The sequence below is a fragment of the Malus sylvestris genome, chromosome 15, assembly GCF_916048215.2.
Source record: "Malus sylvestris chromosome 15, drMalSylv7.2, whole genome shotgun sequence".
NCBI lineage: Eukaryota > Viridiplantae > Streptophyta > Magnoliopsida > Rosales > Rosaceae > Malus > Malus sylvestris.
Window position 1 is genome coordinate 20,725,567 of NC_062274.1, and position 14,640 is coordinate 20,740,206.

General features: G+C 41.2%; 1 protein-coding gene and 1 pseudogene across 1 annotated transcript; both read right to left on the reverse strand.

Moving 5' to 3' along the window:
- Positions 1 to 6,785: 6,785 nt before the first annotated feature.
- On the reverse strand, positions 6,786 to 7,728 carry LOC126601596 (uncharacterized; annotated as a pseudogene).
- A 176-nt stretch (positions 7,729 to 7,904) lies between these two features.
- LOC126602786 (uncharacterized) lies at positions 7,905 to 11,324 on the reverse strand. The gene is made up of 4 exons (XM_050269655.1): positions 11,292 to 11,324; positions 10,343 to 10,597; positions 8,425 to 8,578; positions 7,905 to 8,352 (listed from the first exon to the last, which is right to left on the reverse strand). The coding sequence occupies exons 1-4, from the start codon at positions 11,322 to 11,324 to the stop codon at positions 7,952 to 7,954; spliced, it is 843 nt and encodes a 280-aa protein (XP_050125612.1). The 3' UTR covers positions 7,905 to 7,951.
- Between the last annotated feature and the right edge of the window lie 3,316 nt (positions 11,325 to 14,640).

A 14,640-nucleotide genomic window follows, 5' to 3' on the forward strand; every position in this document is an offset into this window, starting at 1 on the left:
AATATCATCGATATTTTATACCTTGATGAGGAGTGTGATTGAGAGATTTTGACGCTATTAACGTTGTTGGTTATCACCTAGCTACCACAACGCATGTCCCGTCTCTCTCTCTCTCTGAGATTCAGGAGTGAATGACCTCTCTATGTTAAAGCTTCATATGCATGCGTTTAGCTCGTCATGACAATCTGTGCTATCGTGTACTTGTTGATGACCTATTAGTTTTTGTGTTAGTTTTCTTAAAAGGACCAACCTTGGACTGCTGATTACTCCACTGAATTCAAATACATTCCTTAATAATATGATTAGTTAAGCAAAAATGGTTCATAAGCCAGTTTCTTATATTGGCTTTAGCCTCTTAGCTTGTTGAGTCTTTTTTGGAATAGGCTTCAGATACTCTTTGGGGATTCAAATGATTAATTAATCGTATCTGTTTATCGTACATCGTACGGTTAAAATTATTTTAAAATTTTAATTTAAAATTAAATATAAATAGTACATAACAAAAATTGATCGCACGATATACGATGAACAAACACGATTGATTGATTTTTAGAACCTTACAAAGAGGATCCGGAGAGTATCCTAGTCTAACGTTTTTTTTTTTTTTTTTTTTTTTTGCATATATACATGTTAAATCAAGTGGGGTTTGACTCCGGGGCTGCGAAAGTTAGATGCATGTGTTTAGATTGGACAGCCCGTGGTTTCTCAATTGTCAAACCTAAAACAGTAAACTAGTTTTTTTCCTACTACATCTCACTTACAAGTCTCAAATCTATTATTATTCCCAAAAAGTCTTAGTGTCAAATCTACATGCGTGCGTAGGTTTCTGTTGTCCAGCGGCCAAGTTCGTTCCAACCCTTGTCATCCACTCCCGATAAATTTTTTAGTGTGCTGAGAATTTAGCCACTGCACAAGTATTATAATATAAATGGTTGGAAATATTAATTTTTTTTTCAAATATTCAACCAATTGTAGTATTACAATTAGTGTACCGGATTATGTTCTTGACACATTGACTCTTACTCTTCCCAATTATGTTGTTGGGTTCCCGCATAAATCCCCTTGATCTGTGCATAGTGGATTGGTTGTGCTTACTATAGTGATGAGATATTGCTTATTGATAATTTTTTTTCTTCTAATAAAACCAATATTTACACTATTAATTATATATGAAAGAGAGAGAGCTTGAACCCGAGATGCAGTGAGTTGACGAGAAAAATTTAACGAAATTCCACTACTTGCCATTAAGTTTAGATTCACTATGTTTATAAATTTCATTTCATTTAATTTTTTAAAATGTAGATGATATTGTCACCCAATCTTCTTTTGTTTCTAGGGAACTATAGGTGTGAGAAAAGATAAAGACATTTTTGTGACTACCTTAAGGTGATGTAGCATATAATATGTTTGGTTGGTAATGTAGCATATAATATGTTTGGTTGGCTCAGTCTAAATATCTTAAAGTGACTATCTTTTTTTCTAATATGTTGGGTATCGAGCATGAAGTTTCTAAGCTCACTCAAGATCAGTTTGTATAAGAGTAAGTCAAACCTTCTTTAAGCTTGAGAAAAGTTACAGAACCATGCTTAAACATAATGATATTTGGTTGCCTCAGCTCGTCAATGGCTCTACTCATCACTTCATGAGTCATTTTGGCAAATTGGAATTCACCAAAGTTAAGTTTTAAGGTTAAATTTGGGTATAATCAAGTTAGCTAGAAAAGTGTGTTTCACTATTGCACTCAAGTTCAAATCCCTCTTATCATAGTTTGGATAAATTCAGTATTTGCTTATCTTATCGTTTGTTAGAAGAAAAGAAAGGAAAAACTTAAGTTTCGGGCTACACATTGGCAAATTGGTCTACTTGGAGGCTGCTTCTAAGATGACAATTTGGCCCAACCTAAAAGCAACATCACCCTTCCCAATTGCCTTTGCAATTAGGTTCTTCAATAAGTGGGGCTATTCGGTCGGCCTTCCCTTCTCAGACTCAGCAATCGGGCCATTCTCGCCAGTCTCTACGCTTGAGGCAATATGACATCATGTTAACGTCATCATGACAAATAATTTTTTGCAGATCAGGGCGCAGCAGCAAGAAATTGCGGTCTTCTTGGAGACGATCCACTTGGCATTGGGATTGTTTCCACCAACATGGAGGTAGAGCTTGATGGCGTTCCAGCCTTGCGCGGTGGGGGGGGCAGCGAAGGAGGAAGAGGAAGGAGAGACGTACTTGAGTTGAAGGGCTTTGATTTTGGTGTCGACATCGTCGACAGTTGAGTTGTTTGGATTAAAACTTAATTTTTTGGCCCAAGGATGGAGTCGGCCCAAAAGGAGGCTTGGAGGAATAGAAGATCAAGGCCCGGCCGAAACTTAGAGAAGCAGGAAAGGGCCTTTTCTGACTTGATACAATTCATAAGGGCCACTTGCCTACCTACCCAAGGACCAAGTGGTGTAGACTGATCAGACTGCACAGTCCATAAAGTACTTTATGAGGGCATTACATGTAATAAAGCAAATGAGTCATCACCCTCAGACCGCATTCGGGCAAAGCTATCGCTACAGGAGCCAAACCGAGTCGTCTATAAAAGGAGGAAGAGAAGACAGGAATAAAGACACTCAATCAAACAAACAAAAGCACAAACTCTGCTCAAAAAGCCAGATTTGCCTTTCAAAACGAAGCTGTAGTCAGCCCAAACCTTCATCCCCCGCGGGATAATCTTTTCTCCCAACCTTTGTAATAGCTCTGCTACCTTGTTCGAACTTGTTGTAGTATCGATTCACCTTTTGTATTCTCCTTTCCCCTATCCCCCTCTAAGCTTTCAGACCTTTGACAGAACTACAAAGATAGGGACCTGCAAGACGATCGGCCTTAATTGATAAGGTTTAATCTTGCCTGACCTGCTTTGCTCTGTCTTTGTCTTCTCTTTCTTTAAAGTCTAGCAATATGTTGTATATTTCCAGTTATATGCAAGTTGTTTCTAGCAAAATCACGATGACAAAGCTTTCTCAGTACTTGGATCCGATTTGAATATATCTTCAGTGTTTAAATCAGATCCAAGTCCTAAGCCCTCAGGCATGTAAATCTGATTAGTTTAAAAGTCCTTGGCCTCAAGGCATAAAAAAGAACTTTATGTGGACTTAACCCATCCACGACAATCCTTGATAAACGAGAAGTCCGAAGTTACTTGGGGCGCAAGTAATCGACCTACCTCTTGGTTTTATTTCTATTATATCATGATTATCATAGAACGCTTAAGTATGGAATGGATTCTGATAGGAAGCCTCAAGGCCTACACCTAAGGCCCCACAAAGGCACTTATTTGGATTCATTCTATTCTGCGGTCTAGATGGTTTGAGTATAAGAACAGACTCTAATGGGAAGCCTCAAGGCCTACACCTAAGGCCCCACAAAGGCACCTATTTGGGTTCGCTCTACCTCTCAAACTCGGATAATCAGAAATATAATAGTTATAAGACTCCGACAACCATAAAGACCAAATATAATATGTTCAAGTACTGGTTTAGTTTGACAGGAAGCCTCAAGGCCTACACCTAAGGCCCTACAAAGGCATCTGTTATATCTAACACGGTTTCTCGGGCATATGCATATTCACAACTAAAACTTGACATCCATTCGACATCTGCCATGCTGAAGATGGCAGTGGCACGCCTGAGCACTAAAATGTTAACCTTGATTGTGAGCCTCAAGGCCTACATCTAAGGCCCCACAAAGGCACCTCTCAAAGTTAACGCTGTCCTTCTCTTTCAGCCTTGCCCGAAGAGTCTTTCCCAACGAGACTTGCCCGACAAAGCACGACAGGAAAGCAGAAGCCCGACAGCAGCCCTCAACCGGCGTCGAACCTCCAGGGGAGCTGTGTGCTCGTCAGCCAGGAAACATCCCCGACGGGAATTCCTGCCACGAACATAGTTTTGGCACGCCCGGTGGGATCTAGACTTCCAGATCTTGCATGTCCAAAAAGAAGAACCATAAACTTGGTAAAAAGAATCCAAAGGAATGTCTTCTCCAAATGGCAGAACAATCAGAAAATCCTTCTTCCCCATCCGGACAGATGGTTTCAGATAGCCCGACTGCATCTGAAAGATCACAAGGAAAGGGAAGCAATGAAGAGCTACAAGCTATAATGATCCAAGTGTTAAAGAGCATGGAAATGATCTCCCTGGAAACAAAGGGAGAAGTAAGCAGACTCTGTATGCTCACAGGGAATCTACAGAGAAGGCTTGATTTGGAGTTCTCTACTCCAAAGGGTGCTCAAGGAAGTGGAATGAGCCAGGTTATCACGAGAAATGAGCCAATCATTCCCTTATTCCCACTACTAGAAGAAGCAGGAGACAGGGGAAAGAAAAAGGTAATTCCTGAAGAAAGTCAACCAGTGATGGAACCGATTCCGGAGAAAGAATTTCCCAGTTTCCCATTATTATCATTTAATAATAAGGGGCAGAACGAACAAGAAAGGATGAGGTACGGAATGCCAGGTATGATGGGAGAAACTAGTGGAAAGGAGATTACCACTACTGCTACCACTACTACTTCAGATAAACCTCCACCCTATAGGCCACCTCCAATGGTCAATAGAAGTGGAGGATCTAACTGGAGGAAGCTCGAGCCAAGGAGAGAAGCAAATGCGGGCAATGACCGGAGCCCGAAGATCGAATCAACTATCCTCGGTCATAATGATAATTTAGCCACTCAGCAACTAAGGGAGGAATTGGCTGAGTTAAGAAGAACGGTGACTCAAAATGCCCAGCCGCAGGCTCGCCCAATATTCAGGATTACTTACCAGAAGCCGTATCCTGAATATATCGACGAGCTAAATCCATTCCCTCTCAACTTCAAGATGCCCGCATTCCCTACCTTCACAGGTGAAGACAGCAGTGTGTCTTCCAGAGACCATATTTTCAAATTCTCTAATCACTGTATGGCGTATGAAGACAATCCAAACTACAAATTGAGGTTGTTTGGAAATTCATTGGCAGGACTGGCGTCTCAATGGTATTCTCTATTACCCTCAAACTCTATTGCCAACTGGGGGCAAATGGAGATGGCTTTCCATGAACAGTTCTACAGAATAGAGCCAGAATTGACCATCAATGATCTAGTGGAGGTAAAACAATACGATCATGAGTCCACGGAAGACTTCATGATGAGGTTCAGGAGGACAAAGATGAAATGCCAATTCCCCGTCAATCAAGCACAGCTCATATCCATTGCTCAAAGGGCTTTAAAATTACCTTTGAGAAAAAGGTTTTATGATGCACAGTTTAATGAGCTGCAAGAACTCGTGATTGCCGCCACGAAGTACGAGAGGTTGTTGCAAGAGGAACAGCAAGTGAAGCACACTTCCAAAGTCCCTCCTTTCTAAAAAAGCAAGGCTACTATTCACCATGTGGAGGTGGGAAAAACCAGGCCCGAACACGAGGATGGTCATGAGGAAGAAAATATAGATGTATGTGCTGCTGAGATGACCACACCCTTCAAACCATTGACGATCAAAGGGTTAGTCCAACCCGTCAAAGATCAGAAGATCGTGATTAATGATGGTGGTTTCGTCCCCATGAAACCTCTAAAGTATCAGAGTTATTCGTTCGATTTAACCAAGGCACCGGAGATCTATGAAGAATTGGTGCGGGCAAAAGTAATTTTGCCCGACAGTGCCAAAAAGATGCCCAAGCCCGAGGAACTCAGAAGGAAAAAGTATTGCAAGCTGCATTATACCTTCAACCATTCTATAGTTAATTGTGTCCAGTTTAGAGATTGGGTACAAGATCTTATAGTGAAAAGGAAGCTATTGCTTAACTCACCCCAAACCAGTATGATGGTGGATACTAACCCTTTTCCGGAGGCTCCTATCAATATGATCAACCTCATTTTTAAGGAGCCGGGGGTATCGGCTAAATAGAGGTGCCATGAGGGGACCAGAGGACCAGGGTCAGATTATAAGGTTGTCAACAGGGAAGATGGAGGAGAAAAGTGCGTAGACAGAGGGGGCAAAGAATTGCCCAAAGCCAATTCAGATATGGTAGAGCAAGAAGTAAATTACATGTTCATTCTAATACAAAAGGAGTTACAAATCATTCTATTCTAAAAACTTTACATCTTCACATAGAGTGATTATTCTAGAATGATATGTTCGCATGATGGTAAAAATCCTATCGGGTTCGGCCAAGACAGAATGGTGGTTTACAAGTTGGGACTTGGCTTGCTCTAACTCCGAGGTTGCTTTCTCTACCCCTTCGATTTGGTGTTCAAGGGTGTCCAGAAGAGTGGCTTGTTCTTCCTTAAGGGCAACCAGTTGCTCTTCCAGCTTCTGGATTTCAGAGGAAACCACTTTAACCCTTTCTTTAGTCTGCATGCTTTCTTCCATCAGTCGGTTAACTTGGGTAGAAGAGTTTGATTCTTTTTCCATAAAGCATTTTGCCCGGTTAGCCTGTCTATCCGCTCTCTGGTATTGTTCCCTGAGAGCCCTCAGGTTCTCAAAGAAAGAGAGAAAAGAATCGTGCTGAGGCTTGGACAAACGACCGGTTTTGGAAAATTCAGTTATGACCTTTTCAAGATCACAAAGTGCCTTGAGACTAAATGACGCGGTGAATTCTTTCTTTGCCCATCCCTGAATGATTCGCTGTTGCTCTGAGGACATGGAGGCTGCGTTGAAGATTTCAACTGCGTCTCAAGTCGCCAGAGTGCTTCCAAGAGTTTGGGCAACTTGGCAGGATCAGAGGATAGGTAAGGAGGAGGGCCCGGCGTGATAGTTCCCTCCGATGAGACAATGCCTATTGAGGGGGCAATCTCTGCCTGTTTAGTCTGCTCAACTCCAGATGGGGAAGTACCAATACCTCTAGAAGATGAATGAGGATGGGGGCGCTTTGATTTATGAGCCAATGGAGGAGGGGAAGTTTCTTTTGAAGCTTGCTACAAAAACCAAAAGACTCGGTCAAGATAATCTGAATATAGGTTGAAGCAAAAAGTGGTTCTGGAGAGAAGAAATTTACCTGACTCAGCCCCGGAGTTTCACCAGAGAATGTACTAACTCTTGGTTCGGGTGAAGATTCTTCACCGCCAGCAGGAGGGGAAAGAGCTGCGCCTGAACCTGTGCCTGCATCCTGGATATATCCAAAGAAAGCAGTAATTGTCAGCAAAAAGGTCACCAGAGGAAGAAGCAAGAAGAAAATATTCCAGTACCTGAGTCTGATCTTGGGGAGGAGAAGAAGGTTCATCAACTATCGGGCGAGCAAACGCCTGCGAAATTGCTGCATCGGAAGCTACAGGGATCTCAGGAATTATGGGTTCCTTATCCGAGACCACTAGTGAGGGAGGTGGATCATATATTGAAGATGGCTGCAGGAAACATAAAAATGAGTTAATTGGGTAGCAATGTGCAGAATTTCAATGAGGAAATAATAACTTACCAAGGGATCATCCTTATCCACGAAATGTAGCATAACTCATGTGGACGGATCAAATTGAGAAGAAGGAGTCGCATCCAGAGCAGTAGAAGAAGTCATAGATCTCAGAGGAGGTCCATGACTAGGCAAGGAAGTAGATGCGCCAGCCTAGGAAAACAAAATAAGGAAAGAAAAGACCTTAGCCATTAGATCCATAAATTGGAGAGTTAGCCAAGAAGTAGAAAGGAATGAGAGAAAGTACCTCAGCAGGATTAGTCTGGGAGGGGGAAAGATTTTTCTCTCGGGCAGGTTGTGGAGAAGCCTCGGGCGAAGAAAGCATTTCGTTTCTCGCAGCCTGATCAGAGTAATCAAATTCAGGGTTGTATGAAAGTAAGAAAGTATACAATAATATCAGCCATACCTCGAGTTCTCGAAGGGCGGTGTTTCGCAATTCTTCAGCCTTTTTAAGCATAGCAGCCCGTAGTGGTTCCTCTTTAGAAGCAAGGATTGGCCTTTTAGATGCTTGAGGTCCTGCTGATCGATAAAGGGGACAATTAGATAAAGGAGAAAGGTAGCAGTTTGATATAGAAAAAAAGAAGCTCACTTGACGATTGTTGCTTCTTTCTGCCTGCTTCAGGAACTGGAGCAGATGAGACTCCTGATTTAGGAGGAATAGTAATCTTTGCTCGCTTACTCTTTCGAGTGAGAATTGGTCTTGTGGTTGTCGGAAGAGGTGCAGGATCAGGATCTTTAGCCATGACCACTTTCTTTCGCTTGAGGGCTTTAGTGATTGCCTTGGGTGTTCCTTCAGCCCCTGAACCCCCAATGGATTCTGAGATGTCCGTCCCCTCCCCGGCTTCTCGTCTCTCAGCCTCTGCGGCAGCACCATGAAGGACTGCAGCATCAGCGGAATCATTCTCTGATTCAATGGCTTCAGATTCAATATCCACTGGAGCTGCAAAATCAAACAAAAGTAAGGGAAGATGGACATCAGAGGAGAAACAGAATCAGATGGAAAAAGAAGTACCTATCAGAAGTGACCGGTTTTTCTCATGAATCATCTCCTTCCAATTTGCAAGCTCGCCCGAGCCAGGATATGATTTAAGAGAAAGTTGGTTGAAGATACGATCGTGATTCACTTTCAAATCTCCTCCATACTTTTTAGTCCATTTGTCCTCCCACTAAGAGGAAAACAGCGAGGTACATTCAAAACTAAGAACAACGGAATTTCGGGCTGCTTGACTCATTACATCCAGGCTGTGTGCTCGTCAGCCAGGAAACATCCCCGACGGGAATTCCTGCCACGAACAGGAGTCTTAGGTTTTGGATTTGGGCTTCAAAGCAGCGGTTTAAGGTGGCTTGTAGTTGTCCTCTGCATTGTCGTATTGGTCTTTGTCCTCCGATTGCTATTCCTCATCGTCCAAGTCGATGATGTGATCCTCCCGCTATAAGCGGTTTCCAATGCCTTTTGGAAATTCGAAATCTAATTTTTCTCAGAGAGATCAGAAAAGTGAAAATTTTGGAGAATCTAGGAAATAAAATTTGCTAAATTTTTTTATAAATGCAGAGGACGAAGGACGTAGGGAACAAGGCTTCAATAGACAAAACAAGGTTACAAAAGACGTCAGGCTAGTCGCGCGGCGGGTTAAGGCCTAATTCTTAGGCGGCTAAGCGGATTTAAATAATTAATTATATATTGTATAAATAAGTGTCTATTTATACTTAAAAAACACACATAATTATATTGGAATACATAAATTACAAAATAAAGTGACATATAAATTATAAAGTATTAGAACATATAAAAAACATGAGTAACAAATATATAATGAATGTTCATCCAAGTATTTAACAAGTTTATTATATTTTATTGAAAAGTTAAAATACAACATAAAGGTTATCAATTTTCTATCTAAGTCAGAGTCGCGACTTAGGTGGGTGCCTAAGCAGGTTTAGGTGGGTTAGGCGGACGCCTAAGTGGGTCTAGACACACTTTCTTTATTTTCAAACGCCTAGGGACTAATCGGGACGTGGCCAACTGCTTAGCTCCTAGGCGAAGTGTAACAATCCGTCCCAATTAATATTACGGATTTAGGAATAGAAGGGTATTTTGGTAATTTCATTGGGATTGGGCTAGATATTTTGAATGGGTTACTTTTGGTCTTAAGTGGTGAGCCACATGGGGCCCACCCTTTGGTTTTTGTTCCCCAGCCCAAGCACTTCATCCTCTTTCTTTCCTCATCCCCGTGACAACTCTCGAACAACTCTATGTTCTTCTCTCACCTCTCTTATTTCTCTTCTTCTCACTCTCGTTCTCATCTCTCCCTCTTTGGAAGGCAGAGTTAGCAAACACTAGAACCACCCTCACTGAAGCGGTGAGCACCACCACCACCAACGTTGGCTAGCCACGAGCACTACCATAACCTTCTCTCCCTCACACTGTACCTCTTCCTCTTTTCCTTCTTCCATGGCAAGCACCGAGATAGTGCAATGGCAAACTTCGGCGAGTCCAACCTTTTCCGACTAGGTAAGGCTTGAAAAAAAAACCATTTACCCTTCTTCCTTTTTAATGTCCTGGTAGGTTTTAAAGACTATAAGTTGGTTTTGCGAACTTTTGTGACAGAAAACACTTCGGATGAGCTTTTCCCAGATTTCGACGAGAACCCGTGGGTTTCATACCGTTTTCCGACCAACTCCGACCACCTCTTAACCTCTCACTGGTACGAATCTCTTCCATGTTCCTTGGACTTTATTTTGGTATATTACATTATAGGTTTTAGGGTTGAACGAAGCTGGAAAGGCTTTGGCTTCATTTTTCCTCGAAACGGCCAACTTGGCCCGAAAATGGGTCAAACACGACTCGAAAACACTAGATCGGCCCAACTCGTTGGGCCATGGGACCCAAACACTCAAGCCCAAACCCAGTTGCCCAAGCCCAACCTTACGGCACAAAACCCTCGGCCCAACCCGAACCCAGAACCCTGGCCAGTGCATGGGTGCACGTGAGCGCTTGTCTTAGCCAGTATGTGGAGCACACGCGCTTTCACCAGAGGTACTGATGGCGGCACCGGCGAATTTTTCGGCCAGCGACCCAAATTTGTACATGGTGGCGCGCCGTCGTCCCGTGACGGGTTATGGAGGTACCCGAGGTCCCCCTTTATGTTTTTTGATGTCCTGAATTCGTTTATGACGTTCGTTTCCTGAAATTAAACCGTTTTAGTATAGTTTTATTAATTAGTACCTTTATGTGCTTAGGTGCAATTGTTTATCGTGTTTTCGTCTTCTCTAGTTTGCACGGCTTTTCGGCAACGAAGTATCTGTAAGTGGACCCCATCTAAAATGCATGTTTTACTATTAGAAATGCATACATGAAAAACATTATTTTATAACTACGTTTTATGAAACAATTATGAGTGAATTGGCTACCATGCTTTATCAAATATCATGCTTTATTGGATTTACATGCTTTGAAATATTTATGATTATATACATACTTATGAACATGGTTTTACGATATGACGTTTGAGTTACTGAGCTCCGATTTGAGATAGATATATATTATTAGAAATATTATGTTCATGTTTTTATGTGCTTACTTAGTGGTTATTCATACAATCTGCTTATGGGTGAATGATACTGCCTACTAGTGAATGATGCTGCCTACTGGCGAATGATGCTGCCTACGGACGAATAATACTTATATTTTGGCTTCTACCGTGAGATATAGTGCCTACGGGTGGAAGATATTTATAATGGCTTCGGTTGGGCGTAGGTTGGTGACTTCTGTTGGGGGATAGTACGTTGTTGAATAATTGTTTTAGTATTACTTATACATAAACTTAGTCCACTAATGTTTTGTTTTACGCCCCCTCAGGACATAGAATCAAGGCTTACAATCCCGGCATCAAGGCACTCCCGTATCGGCATCTTCGAGTCCTCTCGGTGTAGGACCCATCCTTTTATTCATTCAATTTTATATTATTCCTTTTTAGTGTCTCAGATTAGTTGTATGCTTTGAATACCTTCCACAATTGCAAATTCATTATAATTAAATTTACAAGTTTCATTTATGTTGGTTAATTGTTTTTAGTTCTCATGCATCCTAATATGGCTTCGTCATCTTCGAGTGTCGGCCAGCACGTGCCTACCTTGGTTTGGAGAATATCAAGGTCGGGCTTGTCAATTTGGTATCAGAGCGTGGTTTGTTCAGAGCATAGTTAGGATCTTTTGTTACTGTAGTAGGGTGTCAGTCACGACATCATTTGGATGTCATGACTTCCGGATTTGGTACCATTCGGCGCAGTTGTGGAAACCTTTCTATGTTTGAATTGTCACATTCTGGTTTAAATATAAGAATTCGTGTCGGGATTATGCCTCAGTGGTGACGAAATGGATTGTTGGACGACTTTCAACATTGGACCGATACTCTACAACATGTGTTCCTAAGAATTGTGGGCATGGTCAGTTTTACATTGAAGTGACCTGAATTTAGAAATCTAAGTAAAAGGAAGTCTGGTTAAGACCAGTTGAAAATCTGAGATAGTGATACCACTCTACAACAACGTTCTCTAAGAATTGCGGGCAGAGTCGGATCTACATATAAGTGTTTGGAAATGGAAAAATCTAAGTAGGTTGAGTTTGGAAATCTAAAATGGTGATGTTACTCTACGACATGCGTTCCTTAGGAATGGTGGGTAGAGTCACATGTATATAGAAATTGCTCGAAACATTTGAAGTTCGTGTTGGAGAGTAAGCGCTAGCTGTTGTGAAGTAGTAAGTGTGAGTTAGGGGGATCGAATCAATGTCCTTGAACTTGCTCTCGCTAAGGAAATTCGTGTGGATCTTTAGAATAATTCTCGGCGATTGTTCTATCGATAACCTTCTTACTTACTCCAACCACGAGGTCAGGTTCACTAAACATCGACAGTCAGATGTACGTCAAATCCTTCACACAGTAATTTTGTTTAGATTATATACCTTCCTTAAGAGATTATTTGGTAACATACACTATTCTCATCAACTTCCAAAAGGGGTTACGACCATTGAAATTGAAAATACTCACAAGATGTTGTGAATTACGAAATGTCGTTGGTCTTGTCAAATTCTATCAGCAGTTCTAAACTATTCTTTGAGCTTAAACCTATTTCCTTTTCTGCTAAGAAATCAGTCAACTTTATTGTGATGCAAATGGTGAACGAAGTTTTTGACAACGGGATATTGTCTCATCTGATCGTAGTTCTTACAATTTTCAAATTCTACGGTGGTACATTATTAAATGTTTGGCTGCACACTGATGCAACAGGATCAAGTCGCGCATGTGCCTCTTGACGATTAAAACCGTATGATATGAACCATCATATCCTTCACCTAGAGCTGGTAACAATCTTCCTTGCTATAAAATCTAGTGACGTTTTCTCTATAGTGAGAAATGTTGCATCCTTTTTTATCGAAGAAGTTGTAGTGTGTTTTGACACAGAAGTGGCTGAGTTAAAGACATAAGAAGTGGACGAAACTCATCGGTGAGTTGATTGCACCTTTGAGTGCCATTATGGTCAGGCAATTGTCGTAGCTGATGCTCTTAGTCGGAAATCCCATGGACAGTTTACCTCCATTCGAGTTATCCATGTCCCATTAGCATTTTCTCTTCGAAGAATTAGCTTTATGCAGGCGTCCGACCCACGGTGAACATTGTCGGCTCACACTTTAGCGTATGCCATGCATGCTTGCAGTATTAAATGGTACCACAATGTTTGTCCACTTTATTACTTGTATTGTATGAATGGTTTGTTGCTGAATATGTGAGGGAAATATCTAATTTACTGATAGGTGAAAGCGGTGAGATGGAAGCCATTCAGCTTATCTCAATCTTCTTCGATTCCTGTTTGGAGGTGAAAAGAAATTTCCATGGTTATCCTTTTTGGGTTGTCAGGGACCCATTGGGGAAGCGAGCGGAAGTGGATGAATGTCACCATAGATTTCCTGTATAAACCACCCTGTACTCGTGGAGACTATGATGACGTTTCAGTATTTGTGGTCAACTCACTCGTCATATTATCTACTAGTTCGTGGGGACTATATTTTTGACCACTTGGCAAAAAAAATCATTCTAGACTTCGTTAGATCGACATCTCGATTAAAATCGATTTCGACCGTTAACTCAATTTTACCTCATGGTACTAGAAAGCATTCAAGTCAACTTTGGGTTCGCGTTTAACCTAAAACACTTCGTATCATTTTCAAACCAGATAGACTATTCAGGAGAACCACTTAGATCCAAAAGTTTTAGCAGGAACCATCAGTCATTTAATAACCCATTAATACCCTATCGAGTGAATCATTACCATTGGTGTTTGAATATCCCTAAGATTACTGTTGTAACAAGTTTATGTGAATTTTGGAATGGGGAAAAAGTTTGAGTTACCGTCTATCAGATTTCTTTTGACTACCATTTGAGTCGAGTCCCTACTTAACCATCTCGACTTGCCACCATAAAATCAAGTTAGCTATTTGCATGTGTTCTTGCATTAAAGTTATGCATTCACTCTAGTTATCTTGTACTTTAAATCTGTTAGACTTGTTTGAACCTTAAATTCTTAAATGTTCTCTTAGTCTTCTTGGCATAGCTGTTCACTAAATTCAAGAGAAATTTTCAATGAATCAGCTCGCTTAGGCATTATTAATCACATTGTTCTGGTTTTCAGTGTATCGTGATGTGAGTTTCACTTCTAAATTTTGTGAAGTTTTCATGAAGGCCTTGAGTACTAAGTTGTTTGTCCTGTATCGCATTTTTATTTGCAAACTGTTGGACAATCTGAACGAACTATATAGATCTTGAAAGACGTGTTGCGTTCCTTTGATTTGTGGTTTCTGAATAATTAGATTTTGCACCGATCTCTTTTGGAGTGGTTACGACAATAGTTTTTTTATTTCCAATTTGAGTACGGCACTATTTGAGACTTGGTTTGATTGATTCTTTTGGCAGCATTGGTTGGACAGTGGAGTTTTGCGAATTGGTTTTTGGATGTTTGATTTCTTTTTGTTATGACAAACTATGTGCTTCTGTTATTGTCGACTTGGTTTTGGACAAATGGTAATGTTTGCATCCTTAGGAAATTACTACTTGCTTATCGAGTCAACAATGTGTTGTCAATATCACGGGTGGCCGACTATAATATCGATGACTTATTAGTTGGGTTCGTTAAGCAAGTGGGCAGGTAGACCAGTATACGATAATGGTTACTAT